At 44.0% G+C, this 21,125-nt stretch overlaps 2 protein-coding genes and 1 long non-coding RNA gene across 11 annotated transcripts in view; 2 read left to right on the forward strand and 1 right to left on the reverse strand.

Moving 5' to 3' along the window:
- Positions 1–17,106, forward strand: part of pde4dip (phosphodiesterase 4D interacting protein) — a 46,286-nt gene extending 29,180 nt beyond the window's left edge. For 2 of the 6 annotated variants that reach the window (XM_061034949.1, XM_061034944.1), the window contains 16 exons: positions 3,339–3,619; positions 4,805–4,954; positions 5,215–5,397; positions 6,595–6,876; positions 7,866–7,997; positions 8,542–8,661; positions 8,838–9,027; positions 9,192–9,316; positions 9,461–9,595; positions 9,711–9,812; positions 9,949–10,133; positions 10,242–10,373; positions 11,333–11,471; positions 11,978–12,024; positions 12,198–12,321; positions 14,144–17,106. In XM_061034949.1, the coding sequence (XP_060890932.1) occupies positions 3,339–3,619; positions 4,805–4,954; positions 5,215–5,397; positions 6,595–6,876; positions 7,866–7,997; positions 8,542–8,661; positions 8,838–9,027; positions 9,192–9,316; positions 9,461–9,595; positions 9,711–9,812; positions 9,949–10,133; positions 10,242–10,373; positions 11,333–11,471; positions 11,978–12,024; positions 12,198–12,321; positions 14,144–14,286 (2,470 nt within the window). In that variant the 3' untranslated portion in view covers positions 14,287–17,106. The remainder of the gene's footprint in view (positions 1–3,338; positions 3,620–4,804; positions 4,955–5,214; positions 5,398–6,594; positions 6,877–7,865; positions 7,998–8,541; positions 8,662–8,837; positions 9,028–9,191; positions 9,317–9,460; positions 9,596–9,710; positions 9,813–9,948; positions 10,134–10,241; positions 10,374–11,332; positions 11,472–11,977; positions 12,025–12,197; positions 12,322–14,143) is intronic. The other 4 variants (XM_061034947.1, XM_061034946.1, XM_061034945.1 and 1 more) reach the window with 4 other exon arrangements.
- Positions 1–21,125, reverse strand: part of LOC132972089 (uncharacterized) — a 473,300-nt gene that overhangs the window by 260,479 nt on the left and 191,696 nt on the right. The window lies entirely within an intron of this gene.
- Positions 18,756–21,125, forward strand: part of mast2 (microtubule associated serine/threonine kinase 2) — a 168,540-nt gene continuing 166,170 nt past the window's right edge. For all 4 annotated transcript variants that reach the window (XM_061034950.1, XM_061034951.1, XM_061034953.1 and 1 more), the window contains exon 1: positions 18,756–19,578. In XM_061034950.1, coding sequence (XP_060890933.1) covers positions 19,498–19,578 — 81 coding nt within the window. In that variant the 5' untranslated portion in view covers positions 18,756–19,497. The remainder of the gene's footprint in view (positions 19,579–21,125) is intronic.

A 21,125-nucleotide genomic window follows, 5' to 3' on the forward strand; every position in this document is an offset into this window, starting at 1 on the left:
CGTCGTTGTTGCTCTTTCGTCACTACAGCTCTCCCTCGGGGGGCTCCTCCTCCTGCTGCTGCTGCTGCTGATTCTGCTGCTGCTGGTGGTGGGATAGGATGTGCCCATGAGAGGCTTTCCCTTAAGAGCACTATTCAAGATGCAAAAAGAAGAGGACTGAAAACCTGCACCAATAGGACGAGAGAGAGTCAGTGTGCAGCTGATTAACCACAGAGCTAATTCTAAATGTCATGCCTAACCTCATCACAAGCTGTAAGAGCAGATACAACCTTTGCATTGTGCTCATATTGGAGCTTCATCGGGATAGAGTTCTCTAAATCTCTGCTGGCAGCTGTTCCTGTCACCACACCATCCGTCTGATCAGCTTTGCTTGGATCTAAAACATTTGGACGTCATGCCTGTTGATGCAACGAATGCACAGATCTTTTAATTCTGCTTCAACATTTCTTGGTTTCCTGACCTTCAGCGTTCACACTTCAGTCTTTGTCTACCTTAGAATCTGATTTCTTTGCCAAAACGCTCCCAGAGTGTGGGGTAAAAGGGAGTCACCAGAATCCATCTCTCTGGGAAGCCCCGGCCTAATCTGAGGATTTACTCTGCTTTTCACCTGCTCCGCTCAGTCATCCCTCCGTCCCTTTTATCCTGCGCTCACGCTGTACCTGCTGTCACACACACAGCCAGGGGTCACGAACTCTGCAGCGAAAGCCAATGAGCCACGTTGGGTTACCTCCGGTGACACAGCTGGGAGGAAAAACAGCGACAGGAAAAGTTCTAATCGACAAGGGAGCTTAAAAAGAGAGGAGAGAACACACGGTTGGGGCGGGGAGGGAGGGATGGTCTGTCAGTAGCCCCAGGCAGAGGGCTGTCGGCTGGGGAAGCAGGGGGGGGGCTGAAGGGGGGCAGATGGCTCCTCTGTGGAAGGCCATGCTGTCGAAAAGCAGCCCGCTGTACCGAGACTCGCTGTTCTCCTTCACGCTGTGGGAGTGGAAAGCTCAGGAGAGAGAGCTGCTGCTCCTCAAGAAAATCACAGACAGAGAGAGGAGGGCGCTGCTGACACAACTCGACAAGTAAGACACAAAAACAACCATCAAGGGAAACATTCAACAACCAAGAAGTCAGTTTTATTAAAGCATGTCAGATCCACATTCTCTGCTATTCAACTGTGCAAACAAGATAAATCAAATGTGGAAATTAAGGTGAAAAAATTCCACTAAAATCAGACATAATAAATGGGTTTTAGATTTGATTTGGTACCATAACAAAGGACATAAGAAGACTAGACTCTGCAGGTTAGAAACCTCATGATTGTTTTGTAACTGGGATAGTAACACTGATGACCCATCTGTAGACAACAAGTCCACACAATTTGGACTCTGGGGAAAACCACCTGGGACCAAGCCGATTTCGAATCCCAGTTTCCAAGAAGGCCTCACATGAGTTAGCCAAAAACTGGTTGTTTTAGGACCCTTTAAGGGCTCCACAAAGGACCAGTATGAGTAGAATCTGGTCCACTCTGGACCCATGTAGTACCCATGTTTGCAACAAAATGACATGCCAATCTTTAGCCCATTTAGCCTGTTCTCTTTTGGGTTGGACGGATCCCAACACCAACCAAAACTAAAAGCCGTTACTGGGTCCACAGGTTCAGGACATGTTGGCTCCTCGGGGACATCTGTGGTCTGCTGCAGCAGCTCAGTTTTTAGTTCTGGTTTTTAGTTCTGGTAACTTTGAAATTAGTTAGTTTGCATCTTAAGATGTGTCAGTGTTTGGTTACCATGGAGATGTGAGGTTCTTCTTAACTAGTAGAGCGTGACGTCCAAACTAACTCATCATTGTAACTCATCATATAACTAAGGATATGACGTTTTAACTTGATGCGACCAATCAGTGAGCAGCATTGTTCTTAAGTTCCAGTTTTTCCTCTCGTGTCTGATCGTCTCTGCACAGACTAACGACTGACGTTAATCCACAAACACAAACTCAGACGTTTGTACAATATGACAAAGCATTATGATGAAGCGACAAACACCTAATGAGTGACATCTAGTGGTGAAATCTTCAACTACAACATGAGGTCATTTAACGGTCCTCTGTGATTGGACGATGAAACGATCTGAACTCATGAAAAACTAAAGCAGGAGTCAAAACAAAGTCATCAAAACCCTCTGCTCACTCCTCATCGTCGACGTTATCCCACCTTTCAAACGCCATCACCATGACGACCATATTGCACAGAGGGCATCGCACCTACTATAGGAGCTAGGTGTAAGATTTAAGGTGTAACTTCTGCCTATACTGGAACCGTCTCAGCTGGTGCAACTTACCTAAAATGTTAGAAGAGCGTAAACTCCGTCCTTAATTTTGGAAATGACGTTCAAGCTAGACTATGTTTGAACTTATACTCAGAGCGGCTGACACACAGAGCGTGTTACGTCATCGTACTTTCACTATATCATACTCTGAAAGACATCAGAAGGAGACACACAGGGAAGACATCTGATGTACATTTTGAAAAGTATAGGCGGCTTACTTAAAGGTTACGATGTCACTTGAGACTGTGTGTGTGACCACGTTCAAGCCTTGAGTGTCTATGTGTGTGTGTGTGTGTGTGTGTGCGTGCGTGTGTGTGTGTGTGTGTGTGTGTGTGTTTAATTAATGCATGTGTGTGTATCAGCCTGTCATTGATTTGGATGAATGACCTCCACTGCAGAATGTGTGCACCAACACATCACAGTATATTAAATCAGCTGTAGGGGACACACTGCATGTGTCTTTATCTGTTGTTGTTGTTCCTCCACCTTCTTATGCATGTCTGCTTTCCCTCCTTTTTAAAAAAAAATGATGTCTGTATTGTGTTACCCCGAGCGGTGGGATGTGGTGTCATGCGCCATGTGCCGCTAAGAGGCTTCCCTAAAGCATCACAATGCAGCCAAGTTAAAGCCTGTGGCAGGTGACTCACACACCTGGGACATTACGGCTCATTAATGCTGCTTATCCTTTCAGTCACAGGGCAGATTATGCAGCAGTGCACTGCAGGTTATGTCTGTGCTGTCGAGGCTCATTTCTGTCGCTTTATGGATTCATAACCTCAAAGACTCTGCAGGACGAGTAACAGATTTTATTGAAGGTCACATGTTATGTAAACTACACTAATATGTGTCCCTACAGGTCGACAAACCCCTCAATATATTCACTAGTGGAGTAAAGTGAACTGAATCTCTTTTCTGATTATAACACATAATAATGATATGTGTGTGTGTGTGTGTGTGTGTGTGTGTGTGTGTGTGTGTGTGTGTGTGTGTGTGTGTGTGTGTGTGTGTGTGTGTGTGTGTATACAGGCTGAGTAAGGAGCTGCAGCAGAAAGACAAAGTCATCGAGTCTCTGCGCGCCAAACTCAACCAGCATCACACCCACCACCATCCTCATCGCTCTGACACGCCCTGCAGCGGCCGCGCCCTCTCGGACACGACCGACCAATCGGATGATCGCATCTCCTACGTGTCCGACGAGCACGGCTCGGCCAACGACGACCTGGAGCTCTGCTCCGATGTGGACGCTGCCAGCGAGCTCGGTCAGAAGGAAACACAGACGTCGTCGTCGTCTGCCAGACTGAGCACGGGTGAGAGAACAGGACACACACACACACACACACACACACACACACACACACACACACACACACACACACACACACACGTCAGGCTGATTCAGACGAGTTTGTGCACGGCTGCAGAGAACAAACGGGGACCTGGATGGTGTGTGTGTCAAATAAATGAAAAGAAAAGACAAGAATCACTGATTTTTAGTACATTTTTATGATCTGATTTCCCGACTTAAGATTCCATTTAGAGGGAAATATACAAAACATGCACACCTCCTCTTTCAATCCCTGCTTTTTTTTTTTTTGTCCCTATCAGTTTCCTTGTGTTCTGTCTGTATCAGACCATGCATCATTAGTCTGCCTCCATTTTAGCCTTAATTCTTGTAGGAAGTTGAGATCCCTTTTCCACAGCTAATCACAAAGGATCTGCATATTTGCCTGAGTCATGCATCTTTTTTAGTCGACACTGCTGCATAGCAAAGGTAACACTGGCACCACTAATATTGAAATTGCTTTTAAGGCAGTATACTCAGATATTTGGCTAACACAGCAGAACAAAGCTTTGGACTGATTGGCTCATCATCATTAGCCCCCCCCCTGCAGCTCTATACTTGGACGGATAAATCAGTTAAATATCTCAAACACTGACTCATTAGTACACACAGTCGAGTCGGCAGAATTTAAAGTCTTTGACCCGGGCAGTGTGGTGTTTAGAGATGTGATCAGAGGGCTTTTGAAGTTGTTCTCGTTGGGTTTTGAAGAATACTGAGTGGGCTGGTTACAGGAGTGTTTAGACTGCTGAAAAGGAGGAACTGTTTGGAGAAGTTGGGGTTTGATGCAGTTTCCAGAAATGGTCAAAATATCTGCTGCAATGTGGAGGAAACTAGAATGCTGTGAAACCAGCAGACTCTGCAAAACGGTCGATAAATGTGACAAAAGATTATGAGACTGATGGAAATTAAATGTTGTTTCTGGATCTATCGCCCCAGCTTTATATAAGCCTCGGTCTGCATCAAATTTCCACAAGATTTCCACACATCCATTACATATGATGCACTCCTTGGGCTCTTCTCTGTCACACGGTGAAACACACACACACACACACACACACACACACACACACACACACACACACACACATCTAGCTGGTGTCTGTTCCCTCCTCCTCGTCCTTTAGTTGAAGCAGACTCTGTTCATTTCCAGATCACCTCTCTCACAGCGGCTCCACGTCCCATCACCCGTCTGCCCCTCCCTCCATCACCTCATCCCACAGATCCCCGTCCTGCCTCAGCTGTCCCAGCATGCAATGCCCCAACTCGCCATTTAAACCTGCAGACATGCAGAGTCACACAGGTAGGGAATGGAGTCGACCGTCACCTGGTACCTGTGAGCCGCTGCTCTGTGCAGTCCTGCTGTCCTTTTTTTTCTTGCCTGATTCTCTCCTTTATTCTTTGAACCCCTCCTCTCCTCTCCTCTCCTCTCCTCTCCCCTCCTCTTCCTCTTCCTCTCCTCTCCTCTCCTCTCCTCTCCTCTCCTCTCCTCTCCTCTCCTCTCCTCTCCTCTCCTCTCCTCTTCTCTCCTCTCCTCTTCCTCTTCCTCTCCTCTCCTCCCAGCTCCAGTCTTCACCTTTCAGCCTCCCCTCTCCTCATCCCACACTCAGAGGGTCCCTTTGCCCCTCCATCCTCACCCCACGCCCCTGCGGAGCTCGTACCAAGGCGGCGGGGGAGCAGGTTTCTCCCTGGCCGAGGTGCATCAGGAGCTGCAGATGCTGCAAAGGCAGCTGGGAGACACGGAGAGTGCGTCAGACTGACTGTACATGCATGAGTGTTTGTGTGCATGGGTTGGTGACTACAGACTCTTTTAAATGACTTTGTGTTGCTCCTTTATCGATCGAGAATTCAAATCGCACAATCGACCGGTTATGCAACAAAATAATGAATCAGGAGAATCAGTGAAATCGAATTGGCCAACGTGAAATCCCAGACAATGATGAGCTTTTTGCTTTGTCAGAGGAGGGGTGCTCATAGTTTTCAGTGTTGCACATGTTCTTTTATTGGTACAGTATAAAAATGCTTTGCACCTGTACTTCTTTAGATTGGTGCTTTAGAGAGGAACGAGTCTAGCAAAAACTCTAGGCAAACTCCAGCACACTGTCTGACTTGCAAAACTAGATTTGTTGGCAACATTTTGATACGGAGACATTGCCCATAAATGTTTGTTGTTGCTGTGGATGCATTTTTGTAAATCAGACAGTGTACAGAAGTGTGCATGGGTTTTGAAGTATATACTTTGGACAAACATCTTTTTTTTTGAGTCCGTAAAGAATGAAGCTTAAAAGATTTTGTTTCTCTGTTGTGTTGAAGTTAAAAACATCTGTATGACACTTTATTGTTCAGAGTCACAGTAGACATGATTAGTGGAAATTGAAGGATAAACAAACATTTCTTTATGTGTGCATGCTTGAGATTATAGAGTATAGACAGACTCAGTCAAAAGAGTCTGGACACACTCCTGCCCCCTGCTGGTCATTAGGAGGAATGCCGGTCACCATCAGTATGAGGATCTTGATGTTAAAGCTGCTGCATGTGGATGCACAGAGAGTGAAACGGAGACCAGTTTTATTAATCCTCATCTCCCCTACGACCTTTTCTATTTTATTTCCTCTTTCTTCTTCTCCTCTTTGCCTTTATCTTTAACACACTGCACTCTCTCTCTCTCATTAATTACGGGCTCCTCATTCGATGCTTAACGAACCCCGAGCACCCAGCTTATGAAGGATTTGTAGAGATCTTTAAACACTAATGACAGAGTTTGAAATAGAAGAACTAACTGAAAAGAAAAGCCTGCATCTGTCTTTAACTCTCCCTCCCCTGCCCTCTCACTAACACTGTTTATTTTTAAACCAGACTAAAGTGCGTCCGTGCCTCTGCGTCAGACCTTGAGTGTATTCTTCCTTCTCTCACCTGACGTTGTTTCCTCTTCTTCTCCTTCAGGGTTTTCGACCCCTCAGTCCAAACCTCTCCAGGGTTTCCCGTTCGCTCACCAGCAGCCCGACTCGTCCTCCTTCCTCCCGCTCTCCTTCCACGGATACCAGCCGTCTCCGTTCAGCAGCGCTACCGGCAGCAGTCTGGACGCCAGCATGGCGATGAAGGCCGGGGCCAGCCTGCTGGAGAGTAGTGCATTGTGGGATATGGGCTATGGAGCCAGACCAGTCAGACTGGGAGCTGACCTGTCTTCAGGATCGTCTGGTTACCAGTCAGGCACCAGTAACACGGGTAAATACACAGTTAGAGCCCGACAACTCTCCCTGGGTTAAAGTACAAAGTTCTTCTACTCGCTCTGTTAACTGATATCAGAGACACACACACACACACACACACACACACACACACACACACACACACACACACACACACACACACACACACACACACACACACACACACACACACACACACACACACACACACACACACACACACACACACACACACACACACACACACACACACACACACACATCAAAAGGGAGATTCACACACTGAGCAGACTGCAGCAGCTGAGATTTAACAGCTGTGATGTCGAGATTGATCCAATCAGGAAGCAGCAAATTCCAGTTGCACTGATCAATCAGAGGCAGCACCTGTTTGACTGACGCACCCACAGACACACTCACAGAAACACACACATACACACACACTCACTGCAGGAGACAGAGCTGCACATATACCCAAATAAAACTTTATCAATAAAAAATACGACACAAGGTCAAAACAGTGAGGTCATTGAGTAGAAACTCTATTTGCCAGAATACAAACGACACAGGCTTCAGTTGGAGAAGCATTCTCTAAGGAGGAGGAGTCTGGATTGATCTGAAAATCTGAGGCAGCCTGTGAGCTGTGACTCGACACAGACGGAGAAAACTGTGAGCCTGAATCCTCAGGAAGACGTTCTGGGGTGGATTGTTAGACTGGTCCCAGATAAGAGTACACTTGACCCCAGAGTCCGGTTCATTTGATCAGTGTGAACACAAACGTACCGTACTCGGGTACAATGCCCAAGTTCACTTAAAGAAGGAAATGGACCGCTGTATGACGTCATTCTTAACATCTCCTGTTGCTTTAAAAACCGTCATATCGGCGCATCACAGGTCCATTTCATCCTCTGAGCTGCAGGAATATTTTGCATGATATGATGGAGAAAAGTCTGAATCAGAGAGCATGCAGAGGTTGATGTGTGAGTATTGATTATTATTTTTTTGTAGGTTCCGACCTGATGAAGGAGCACCTGAGGGAGATCAGGAGTCTGAGACAGAGACTGGAGGACTCCATCCAGACCAACGACCGCCTCCGACAGCAGCTGGAGGAGAAGCTGGCACGCACCACCACGGAGAAAGGTAACACACACACACACACACACACACACACACACACACACACACACAGTGAGTGAAATTATAAAGTGACCTTTTTGGACGCCCCTCGGTTTGTCAGATATGAGAGCAGTTATCAGGTCAACAGGTGTTGCAGTGATGGAAGCGGGCAAGAGAAGTGGTTCAGATAGAAGTGATTGTACCCGACCTAAAAAGCCTCTGCATGTTTCTAATAAGCTCCACGAGCAGAAACGTGCTCAAACTAGGATCAATATTGGAGATGCTTTTGAAAAATGGAGAGAGGTTAGAACACAGAAAGGTTTACAGACCCATGCAGAGCTGGATAAACACTGAAGCTTCAGAGTCCACCACATGGTGACCTGAGTGAGCATGGACTCTAGAGAAGAGGGGGGGGGGACAGCTCTCTATGATGTTTAGAATTTAGACTGCAGTACCCATTTTAAACACTAGGGGTCAGAGTTACATATTGCTCCTTCAATACTACATACAATAAGATTTAAATAAAGTTTTGTTGGTTGAATTATTTTTATCAATGTTTTCTGTCCAGGTGCTCCTACCAACATCTACATCCAGGGTCTGGACTCGGTCAGTCAGCTCTCCAGTGAGATCAGACTCCTGAAGGAGGAGAACGTCAGTCTGCAGAACCAGCTCAAACAAGCCACCAGAGGTCAGAGTTCAATACAAAAACAAACATCACTGACATTTCTAACATCATAATCTTCAAAGTTGTGTTCAGCAGATTTCAATATTTTCTGCAAGTATTCAAAGTCCTGGTTCTAGTTTTGGTTCCATTTGGGGTTGAATCGTTCACTCATCCCCGTGCTGTCATGTGTCCTCCTGCAGAGGGCAGTAAGGAGGCGGAGCAGCTGAGGGAGGCGTCGCTCCTGGACCGGGCCAGGTTAAAGGAGGCGGAGCTAGAAGCTGTGAGGTGGGCGGAGCAAATCAGGAAGCAGCAAAGTGAGGATGAAGGCCGAACTCGTGAGATTTCACAGCTGAAACAGGACAGACTGCGGAACCAGGAGGCCGTCAACAGGTGTGTGTGTGTGTGTGTGTGTGTGTGTGTGTGTGAGAGAGAGAGAGAGAGAGAGAGAGAGAGAGAGAGAGAGAGAGACAATGAGGGTTCAGGATCCTCAGTTAATTCATAAGAATAACTTTGAATGATAAATAATTGATATCTCTACGTGTCCCTGTCTTTAGACTCCAGCATGAGGTGAGCGTCCTCCAGCAGCAGCTTTCTGAGAGCCGCAGTTTGGTCCACGGTCTTCAGTGTGAGCTGCAGGTGTACCACAGAGTGTGTGGAGTCCCTGCAAACACACACACAGGTACGAGCTGCGACTGTATCTACAGCCTATGACTGACTTTTTTAATAGTTTCCTGCAGATAGATCTTCAGGAGTGTATTTGTCAAAGAAAAAAGGCTACTGAGTGGATTTTGATCGGTATTTGTGTCTGTGTTTTCATAATCAGGTAAAGCCGGTGACGGCGCCCATCTGGGACACAGCAGTGCGGCGTTTGACCCCAAAGAGCTGCACAGTCAGCTGGAGCAGCAGCTGAGCAGACAGAGCGACGCGCTGCCTCGCTCCAGGAGGAAACTCTTCAACGGTCAGTGTGGAAAAAAATAAAGTGACTTTTTAAAACCCCAAAAAACAGTGAAATCTGTCGTTTAAAGGAGACGGTTTCTGCAGCTCAGTGATGGTAGATGTTTGTCCTTACACAGATAACGTCCCCTCACCGCCTGTGAGAGACACTGGACTCGTCAGCCCGTCTTCTCCTCTGCACACCGCTCAGAAACACAAAGAAGAAGCTGAAGACAGTCAGGGTGAGAAAATTACATTCAGGCCACAATGAGACGGTTTTCACCCGTTCATCAACGTGTCAGAGTTTCATTTGATTCTCCTCTCACCTTAATTTACCTCTTGTTAGCCTCTTGACTCATTTGCTTTCCCTCCCTGCAGCCTCGACTCTGCAGGGTCAGGCCCCAGACGGCTCGTTCGCAAACCGTCATGGCCGACACGCAGTGGGCCACATTGATGACTTCAAGGCTCTGCAGCAGCAGATCCTGGAGGGATGCGCCCTCCTCCGAAAGATGGAGGTCGGCCTGAGTTCTCTGAACGCGGCGCAGGAGTTCAGGCTTCATCAGGTGAGGGATGCGCTTTGAACAGAGCAGGTGGTGGTGCTGCTGCAATAAGACATTTCAAACGCTGACAAAGTGAGGTGTCTGACTCAAATTGTCTGTTGTGTCTCTCAGCTTTCAGATTCAGGTTCTGTCAGGAAGCTGCTTTCTGACGCTAAAACTCTCCGACAGATCCTGGAGGAGTCAGACTCTCTGCTCCGGATGTTCTGGAGAGCTGCTCTGCCTGACAAAAGTGAAACCAAACAGGTCAGACAACAAACAGCGCTGGGACAGGAGGGTCTTTGTTCCTTTCTGTGATGTCCATACAGCCTCTTATATTATATTTACTTCATGTTATCTGTGGTACCACACTCTCTGAGGTGTTCTGACAGGAACATTTTAGATCCAGGAGGTGAGAGCTGAATAAGTCTGCAGCACTTAATGTCAGACTGCAAGGAAATATGTAGTTATCAAGACTTATTTAATGTATTATTAACTTGATAAAACTTAAGTCAGCGCGAGTTGAATGCACTAGTCACGAGAACATTTGAAGATTGTATTCAGGACAGGTGAAGTTTAAAGGTCACATATGATTCAAAACACACTTCCCCATGTTCCTCTAACTCTAACATGTGTCTCTAGTCCGTCTACAAACCCCCCAGTTATAAGAAAAGTCCATCCTCTCCGTCTTCTGCCTGCTCCACTTTTCAGAAAATGTGTGCTCAAACAGGCCGTTTGGAGATTTTCCCTTCATGACATCACAAAGGGCAGTAGCCCCTCCCCCAGGTGGGTGACACTCCCCCAGCTAGGTGTTTGTTCTGCCCTCTGAGTCTGCCTTCTCACTGTAAACAATAGGACATGGAGCGAGAAAGCACTGAGTACACCCAAGCCCTTCCAGAGAGGGGGCGTGGTCAGACACAGCTCATTTACATATTTAAAGGTACAGACACAGAAACAGCCTGTTCTGAGCAGGGCTGAAATAGAGGGGTTTATAGACATAATCAAATACAGGATCAGAGTGGATTTAGAACAAGAAACTTCACACACATGTTTTGAGGAGCTCTGAGACTTATTTAAACTGAAGAAGAGGAGGAGGATATGTCACCTTTAATCGAGATGTAATCACTAGACTTGGTCCTAAAATTATGATTTTTTTTCCAAACGTTGATTTCTGCAGCTTCGTGATTGTTGTGAACTTACACCATATGTCTGTGCTTGTTTTAAAGGATCAGTCTCTGAGGGAGGAGGTCGTCTCTCTGCGTCTGAGGCTCTCTGAGAAAGAGGAGGCTCTAAAGGACGCCATGGAGAGAGTGAAGAGCTCCAACCTCACCAAAGATAGCATGGAGCACTTTATAGTCAGCCAACGTGAGTCACTGATACTCCTGTTGTTCCTCTTACATCTTATACAACCACAACACTGGATTCATTTTTATTAAAAGACCAAATTACTTTTTATGTTACAGTTTTTACATTTTATTTATTTTTAATCATGCAAAGCTGTCTGTTGTTATTTGATCTCTTCATGACTTTAACCCAACGAGTTCTAAACATTTGAAGATGTTTTATCGTGAGCTTATAAATAAATGATTGTCCTGATTATAAGCAAAGTTCATTGTGAAGAAATGTGGTCTAAACTGAAAGTCTGAGGCACTGCCTGTAGCCTCAGACTTCATAAAAAACACAGAGATGACACACAGACCTCGGCCTTTAACCTTTTATTAATCTGACTTTTTCCTGTTTCTTCATCTTCAGTCTCTGGACAACTTCAGATAGACATCGTCTTGTATATTCAGTGCTCATCGGAAACCTTCTTTTAATCAAATGTATGATGAAAATGTCAACTTACAGACGCTCTGTGTGTTTGTTTACAGTGTCGAGGACCCGGGACGTGTTGAGGAAAGCAAAGACAAACTTACAGGTGAGTTCAGCTGGATCACGTTAGTCCTGGTTTTCTCTTAAATATTCTGTGCCTGCAGGTGGGATGAACTCGGCTCATGCCTAGTTTTCTCAACAAGCAGAGACAAAGCCACACACCTTCTCACCTCTCTCCCGCTGTGTCTCTTTCCTTTGACTCCTGCTGAGGCTCCTCAGGAGAACCAGCTCAGGATTTCCTCCCTGCACCGCGCCCCTTTCTCTACTCCCCCTTCCCCTGCCTCCTCTTTTCCATCCCCCCTCTCCTCTTCCTCCTCTCCCTCACACCCCTGGTTCAGCAAAGGTACAGTCCCCTTGCTATGCTGTGCACTCTTCAGCCCCCTAACAACGTCATGAAGCTGCTTGTGTTTGTTTGAAAACCCTTTTAATAACGATCATTTCCCGCTTTCAGACTGTGTGACTAAATGTGATTGAAACAGGAAGAAGGTCCAACTAGTTGGACTAGCTGCAGTATGACAAACTATCAGGGCCTCACATACGCAGAGATTTTAATAACTGAGGAACATTATTTTCAAAAGTGATTTTAAAGCACACACATCGATATGAGCAGAAATAAAGGTGAATAATGTATGCATACAGATTTGAATTCTACAGAGGCAGATAGATTAAATGAGACAGAGGTGGAAAGAATATTTTGATGATTAAAATTGTACTAAAGTCAAAGTAAAAAGTATCTTGTTTAAAATGTATTTTAAGTAAAAGTTACTTTTAACAACGAATCTCACTCGTACACACAACATTTATAACCCTTAGGGAGGTATTATTGTGTGTATTGTGTGTCATTTTAGAGGAGACCATCCCATAAAACATTTTGAAACAATTCAACCAATGAAGCATCCAAATGCATCATTCAAAACAAAGACCAAAATCTGAGTATCAGGGACATTCAAGACGTTTTAAGACAAAACTGCATTCACTGCAGTTGCTGTCCTTCTTCTTCTGTGGTGTTTATTGGCGGTTGACACTGCTGTTGTTTCTGGGGTGATTTTTTTCTTTTGTTTTTTATTCGGGCCTACTTTTTTTTACTCAGTAATGGATGTGATTTAAAATGTAGTGAAATACAATACAAAACTTGCTTAAGTAAAAGTAAAATCACAAATTTAAAACACTACTGAAAAAGTACAAAAAAACGACTCAATTACAGTAACATGAGTAAATGTGATTGGCTTCTTTCCACCTCTGGAAACCAGTTAGATATAAGGAATGAAAAGACGAAATGAGACAGAGAGGGAAAGACTGTACAGAGGGATAGTGTGTTGGCTGCAGTGTGTGTTTAAAATGTAAAAACATGTTGTGTCCGCTGAAGCCGTTATCCACTGGAGCTAACGTTTTCAACTTACTAATGATTCCCTTTAAAACCACTAATGTGCACCATATGTGTTGGTTCAGTCCTTTAAATGTTTGTTTCTATTATCAAGAGTGACGGAGTTTGCTTTGACTAAAGCATGCATCACATCAAAATCAAGTTTATTGCAAAGTATGTTCACACATGTAAGGAACATGTCCTGATGTTTGGGTGCAAAAAACGAAGAAAACATCAAAAGAAAAGGAAACATAAAAGAAGAGTCTTTGACTTGTGTGTGTAAATATGAGCCATTTAAAACACAAGGTAGCACATTTAAATGATAACATGGTAAATGGATTTGAGCTTTTAGATTTATTTTCTAGTCTTCTGACTACTCAAAGTGCTTTTACACCGCAGGTCACACCTACACATTCACACACTGATGGTAGAGGCCGCTGAGTGAAGAGTCCATCAGTATTAACTCATCCATTCATACACATTCAAACACCGCCGTTGAAGCAGTGGGAGCAACTTGGGGTTAAGTGTCTTACCCGAGGACACATCGGACATGTGGCTGCAGGAGTTGGGGATCAAACCCCCGACCTTCCAGTTTAGAAACGACCCATTTAAAGATGGTGGCACCATTAAAAACCATTAAACCTGCTTGAAAATCAACCTATGCATCATGAAAACAGAATCAAAACAGACACAGTAGATCTAAATTAAAGCATGACGTGAGGTTTTTGAAGTGAATCATGACGAATGTGAAGTAAAGTTATGAAATGACAATTTTCTCAACGTCTCCTTGTTTGTGTTTCAGGTGAAAACGCCGGAGGCTTCTGTGAGCTCGCCTTCTCTCCTGGTTGGGGTGTCGTGAGGCCTCTGACTTCCTCCTCCTCTTCCTCTACTGTTCAGGGAGCAGCGCATCACCACGAGCGCCCCCTGCAGTCAGCGCTCCTGTAGTGCACCAGCCCCAAGCTCCTCCTCCTCATAATCAACACCTACAGTTCAAATAGAAAACGCTGTAAGGTTCTGGCTCTCTTATTGGCTGGAGGAACATTTCAGTTGAGTGACGTCCGTCTGAGTGTAGAGGAATGTTTGTGTTGTCAGATTTCTGTAGGTCGCTGAGAGTGACTAAATGTTAAAGAGTGTAGTTTTTTATTATGGGTGAGATGTGTGTGCAGGTGCTGAGAGGAGAGGACATCAACTGAAATGTTTTTTCTTCTTCATACGAGACCAGACTGAGCTCGGCTGAAGTTGGCTTATTATTCAGAGTTTCTCATTTTCCCACCTTTTTCACAAAGACCTGAGTGACGTGTCGCCCGTCTGTTACTGCAACGATGGGCGGGCTCCATGCTGGAAATCTGGTCTCACCATGACTTTCAGGGCGTGCACAAACCAATGTGGGTCGTCACCCTCGATTTAGTTTTGGTCTTTTTGCCTTTACTCGAGAGGACACTGGATAGAGTAAGTAATCAGGGAGAGACATGCGGGAAAGGAGCCACAAGTCGGACTTGAACCTGGGCCTGCACGCTTTGAGGACTTCAGCCTCCATACATGCGGTGCGACCTATTGGCTATACGTCCCTATGTCCACTTTTTCAAACAGTCTATGGCTCAACCGTTACATTATTTAACGTTAGGTTGGTTTGAGTCGATAAAAAACATCTACTTTCTGCTTTTGAACATGATAATTTGTCCTGGTTTTGCAACACAAGTGGAAGATATCCCTCTTATCTCTTCAATCAGACGTTCAGAATCAGAAGCCGACTTCAGCCTCGTTCTTCAGCAGGGACTCAAGAAACAAAACTCCACATGACACCAGCAGGAAAGGGGCTTTAAAAAAAAAAGAAGAGCCAAAACCAAACTGCAAAGTGCTTCCTGTCGGTCTCTGTCGAGCCTCATGTTTGTAGTTAAGCGTGTAGAATAGTTGCATGTGCTTTGAGCAGCTTGTGGAAACAAAGCCATACTCTCTGATGAAACAGTAGATTTTGATTAGTCCTCATTGTACAACAAGTGTCATAAAAATGGCCGACTACTGATACAACACTAGAACTACCAGTAGGCAGTTTAGTCATAGCTGGTAGACGATGTTTCCTCACATTTACTCAGATTTAAATCTCCAGATTCATCCACTCCAGAGTATTACTGTTAAAAAAAAAAAAAGGAGTCCGTTCTCGTCAGATATTTAAAAAAAGAAAAGGGTCCAACCCAGTTTGTCCTGCTGAAACATAAAACCTGCAGAGATGGAAAACCTTCTGATGGAGCTGCTGAGGCGTGCAGCTGCATAATGAACCAGTGTTATTAAAATAAAACAAGCATGAGGTACAGACCCACAGGAGAAGATTGATTAATGTAAGAGTGCACGGTCCAAGAGAGATGACATTTCAGCTTTAAAACCAGAATGCGGACCACACTTTTTTAGCTTTTTTTAATATAAATATTTAGGTGTATTTTTATTTTCATGCTTAATTTGTGAATATTTCTACTTCCCTAGAGGTGACAATCACTTTCAAGACAACAATCAATTCTTAGTCATCTTTAATTTAGGATGCTTTCTCTGAATCCTTGGCAGGATCTCTGATGCTCACTGTGCAAATCAACCTTTCTGGAATTTTGGTATTCTACACTGGCTTTCTTTCTTTTTGAGTTCTTCTTGATTTCTCTGTATAGTAGCGTAGCTGACTGTTTTTTTGTGCATGAACTGTGGCGTCAACGCCCTTTATATTACTTTGATGAAAAATATGCAATCTTTTGGGTTACTGTGCAATAATAGCCTTTATGGTTTGCATTTTGTGGATGTTTGGGTTGTTAAAGTGCCATGTTTTCTGTTCAAGCTTAGATGATAATCTCCAGCTTTTTGACAATCAAGGAGTTTTAACGGGCCTCTCATTTTGAGCTTAAGGGTCACATATTATGTACCATGTTCCTCTAACACTAATGGGTGTGTCTAGTTCCCCCAATGATGAGAAAAGTCCATCCTCTCCGTCTTCTTCCTGCTCCACTTTTCAGAAAATGTGTGCTCAAACAGGCCGTTTGGAGATTTTCCCTTTATGACATCACAAAGGGCAGTAGCCCCTCCCCCAGGTGGGTGACACTCCCACAGCTAGGTGTTTGTTCTGCCCTCTGAGTCTGACTTCTCACCGTAAACAATAGGACATGGAGCGAGAAAGCACCGAGTACACCCGAGCCCTTCCAGAGAGGGGGCGTGGTCAGACGCAGCTCATTTACATATTTAAAGGTACAGACACAGAAACAGCCTGTTCTGAGCAGGGCTGAAATAGAAGGGTTTATAGACATGATCAAATACAGGATCAGAGTGGATTTAGAACCAGAAACTTCACACACATGTTTTGAGGAGCTCTGAGACGTATTTAAGGAGTATAATATGTGACCTTTAATGTGATTTAGCGTTTAAAACAAAAAGTGGAAAAGTAGCATCGTAAAAACGCACTAGAGCTACATATTTATAAAAGCAATAAGATCAACCAAAGTGGACAACTTGCGTATTGATGAATCAGGTGTACAAATAGTTGAAGTTGAAGTGTTCAGTTGTGTTTTCTCCCGCAGGTCAAACTCAGTGTCTTTCTCGGTGTCTGTGTGGTTTCATGAACCACAGCTCATGTATGTACAGATTCAAGACGAGAGCGTACATCAATGCAAGTTTTTATTTGATGCTGTTGGACAAAGACCAGCTGTATTTCTATGCATGTTCTCTTTATAAAAAAAAATGTTTTGGGGTAAAAAGAAAATAACCTTTTTAATAAAAAGGGACAAAACAACATCTGTCTCTGTTTTTGTTTCTTCACATCAGATGTAAAGTAGAATTCAGCTCCACAGGTGTTTCACGCAAAAGCAACAGATAAGGGTACAAACGTCAAGGAAAGTTAATTTATTAATGCTGCATTCAGGTGCTGCTCAGCTGGTCCCAGTTTCCGCGTTGGGAAGTCGTTCTTCTGACTTCAGTGGGCTCACTTAGTTTCAGTTTGGAAAGTCAGAATGTTGTAACAACAGCAACAAACAGCGTTGATGCTACGAAGAAGGAGAAGAAGACACGTGAACGTCTCTGTTCCAAATTATAATTGAGCAAAAAGTTAATATGCAATACGTGAATTATTAAAAAGTATGTTAACGTCAACAAAACACATTTTGATTTTCAGCTCTGAGGAAAATCAGTCTTTCAAAAAATACATTTTGATCTTTATCAAGCTTCTTGTGTCATATCATAGCGTCAGGATTTTCACTGATATCTTTCTTCATATAATTCAGATTTAAAAAACAAAGACACTCCCACTAAAACTGGATAATATGCCTTTAATATGACTTTACATTTTAGGCACGTTTGTCTCCCAGTAGATGGCAGCAGACTCCAAACAATCAAATATCATAATTCTCATTGACACTCTTCTACATACACACAGAGCGAAGACTTCCACAGGTTGATACTGAACACGAAATACAAACACAGTATTACTGATCTTTATTTTGATAGTCACATGTTTCTGTGTTGACACATGGCTCGCTTTGTTTGTGGCTCGTGAGGAATTTAACATGAGGAAATCTTCACTCAGACTGTTTTCAGAGGGTCAAGCTGAAACTCACAACAGGAAGTAGAGTAGTGTACCTTTAAAAGTAAAGCAGCATGTTTCTTCATCGAGACATGGAGACATACACAAAACACAATACCACTGAAATGAGACCAAATGCGTTCAGTGACGATTCTAGAGTCTGTTGGGGCCCTAGGCAAAAATCAGTTGTGGGGCCTTCCAACCAGCGTTCATCCAGCTGATGCTGACTCCTCTTCCTCTTTTTTTCTCTCCTATGGACGGCTAATTCCTCCTCATTTGTCTTTGGTGACTTTCATTGGCAGACTTTAGTTTTCACATCAATAATACATGCAACGCTTAGCAGGGCAACAAGAGTAAGAGCTGTCAGATGGTGCCCCCTAAAGGAGGCTTCCTACTGTCATTGCAAAATTTGCACATTTTGTGCCACTGCTTTGGTTTAAATTTGTCAGCTCTCAGCCCCCCCCCCCCCATCATTTGGCATCTCACTAGAAGTGCAATAAGCAGAAAGTGCAAGAATCTGTGCTATGTACAGTAATTACAAAATTTACAGATGTAGACTAAAAAAAAGTGAATTATATATGGATTATGGATTAATGGGATGCTATAAATATAAATATAAGTATATTCTTAGATTATAATATACAGTATAATGTAATAATAATATAATATATATATCTATACATATCCTTAAACAATGAATACACATTAATATTGTTAAAAAACAAGATTAAATTCAAAAGAGAAGATTCAAAATAACAATATCGCTAAATAAACACCTCGTGCTTTTGTTTTGGTAAGACGAACCGGATGTTGAATTCTCGTTCTCGCCGGCTTGACGTCACGGTTACCGCGATAGAGTCAGGAAACAGGCTGAGCCGTGCCGTGTGTCGCGGCTGCAGTTCGACACAGAGCTTAACCCGGCGACTACAACACGGAGCTTAGCTTTTTATCTGAGGGGCTGAGGATGGAGGAACACATGGAGAGGACAGTGACGGCCGGATAAATCACCGGGGACGGTAAAAAAAAAGCCGACGGGATTCGGGCGGGATTCACCTGGAAGCGACCGTTAGGCGCGCGGACAGACCTGTCACGGTGTCACGGTGTTTCTGGGCAGGTAGACGTTAGCTGTTAGCCGCTGAGCTAGTCACGCAGCAGGGAGCTAACAGCAGCTAAGTTACTAACAAAGTTGTGTTAGTTGAAGTGGAACACAGAGCATCATGGACGTTTCTCTGCAGGACAAAATGATAAAACTGTAAAATAAACCCTTTTTATTGTCTTCAAGGACAAACTGACGCATCGTGCCGCAGGTTTGATTGACAGCTTGTCAAAAGGCGGGTTATCCAGATGTGGAGTCGGCATGAAAAGTGCTGCAAGGGCTCTCTAATTTAAGCACATCTGCTGCAGGCCTGGCTTCTGCCCGGGGGATGAAACGACTCACAACTCAACAGACTGCATCAACAAGCGAGGTGTCGCTGAGCCTGTTTAACCCGCTGCAGTGAAGTCACAGAGTCAGCAGCCACAACACGAGGAGGCTGTCAGGACCAAACCAAAACACACACACACACGCTAACACACACACGCTAACACACTGTGTGTTGGAGTGGAGCATGAAGAGGACAGAGAATAAAAACAAGAGGAAACTGTGCAACATGGATCAGCAGCTGAGCGGAGGGGAGGACAAAGATGCGGTGAGTAAAGTCATGTATTGACTGTGATCACAACATTTGTTTACAGTGACAGTGTCTGTCTGTGTCCTTGTTGAACCTGTCAGTCCACGCACAGGGCTCGAACACCACAAATTACAGGAACTGAAGAGAACAGACTGACTTTTATTGTGAACTTTTCTGTTGCTTTACTCAAATGTAGAGAGCCTCTGAAGTCACAGAAAGTAAACAATGATTGTATTGTGCGCACAAGATAATAATTTCTGCAGCAGAAGGTAATTATCCTGCGTGACAAGTCATCACCTAACTTGTGTGCACAACATAATTATCATAGTCACACACTTTAGATGTCAACTTGTGTGCACAACAGCACACGATATTTATGTTGTGTGCTCAAGATATGAACTTGTGTGCATTATCTTGTGAGGTTGAAATAATGAAATTCAAATGAAATGCTAAATGACTGGTGAATACATTTAGTCATATCTGCGATAAAATCAGCTAAGAACGATAATCACTGGACATGCTGATATCGGCTGGCTGATTAATCAATCGGGCTCTTATACTGATTTGTTGACAGGCGTATGTCTTCGTCTGCTGTGTCCTAAAATCAACAATCAGCTCTCTGGATTGTTGATGTGGAGTTCTTTGCTGCTGCTCTTTGTGCACGATCTTGCAGGATTGTTGAATTTTCTCATTTCAGTAAATTTGAAATCTGGGTTAAAGATCTGATGTCAAATAGCAGGATTGAAATCGCCTGTTTAGATTGGATTCATAAGAACATCATGGCGTGGAGAAGAGCCTGACAACAGAGCAATCTAGCAGTGTGTTCATCCCATTGTAGGCAGCTTAATTAGGCTGACTAGTGAGTGTTAGATTCTGCATGTGCGTGATTTTAAGCCTCAGTTGAAGATGACATAATGGTGGAATGATGCCTGCAGCTGGTGTGCAGTTGCATCGGTTTCTTGAGTGAGGATAAAGCCCACTAGCTGCTTTTCTTAAAGACATTTGTCAGTCAAATATATTTTGGTGTCACTGGTTCTCATTTCTGTATCCCTGCAGCTCTGCATCATTTGGGCTGATTACTTGAAAACATCTGAAAATATCACAGATTGCTTCAAAAGTGTCCGAGGACACGGAGTTCTGAATACTGTGCATGCCTCGGTTTATGAATTTGAATGTGTGTGTGAGTTCGTGTGTGTGTTGGGTTGCAAGGGGAAGTGAGTGCAGAGCGGGTTAGTGGGGGAAGTCTGAAGTGCACTGTGACAGCTAATCTCTGCTCTGATGGTGAGTGAAGATGATGCTCGTGTAATGACTCGGCGGATAGATTAACATCCACTCTTTTTGTCAAGCATTAGTTATTTTTCTGTGGCATTGCAGATCAGTGAATTTAAAAGTGGAAAAGCCAATGATTACCAATTTGGCAGCTGATAGAGGAGATTTAGTTTGAATGCTGGAATTAAGTTTTTGATGTTTTTTCCACCAATGTGACAAAAGATTGTCAAAATGTTGATACCTGCATATTATCCACACCAAGTTTTTTTTATTTGAATGATCCAACATGTCTTGGT

This window comes from Labrus mixtus, chromosome 3, assembly GCF_963584025.1.
Source record: "Labrus mixtus chromosome 3, fLabMix1.1, whole genome shotgun sequence".
Taxonomy (NCBI): Eukaryota; Metazoa; Chordata; class Actinopteri; order Labriformes; family Labridae; genus Labrus; species Labrus mixtus.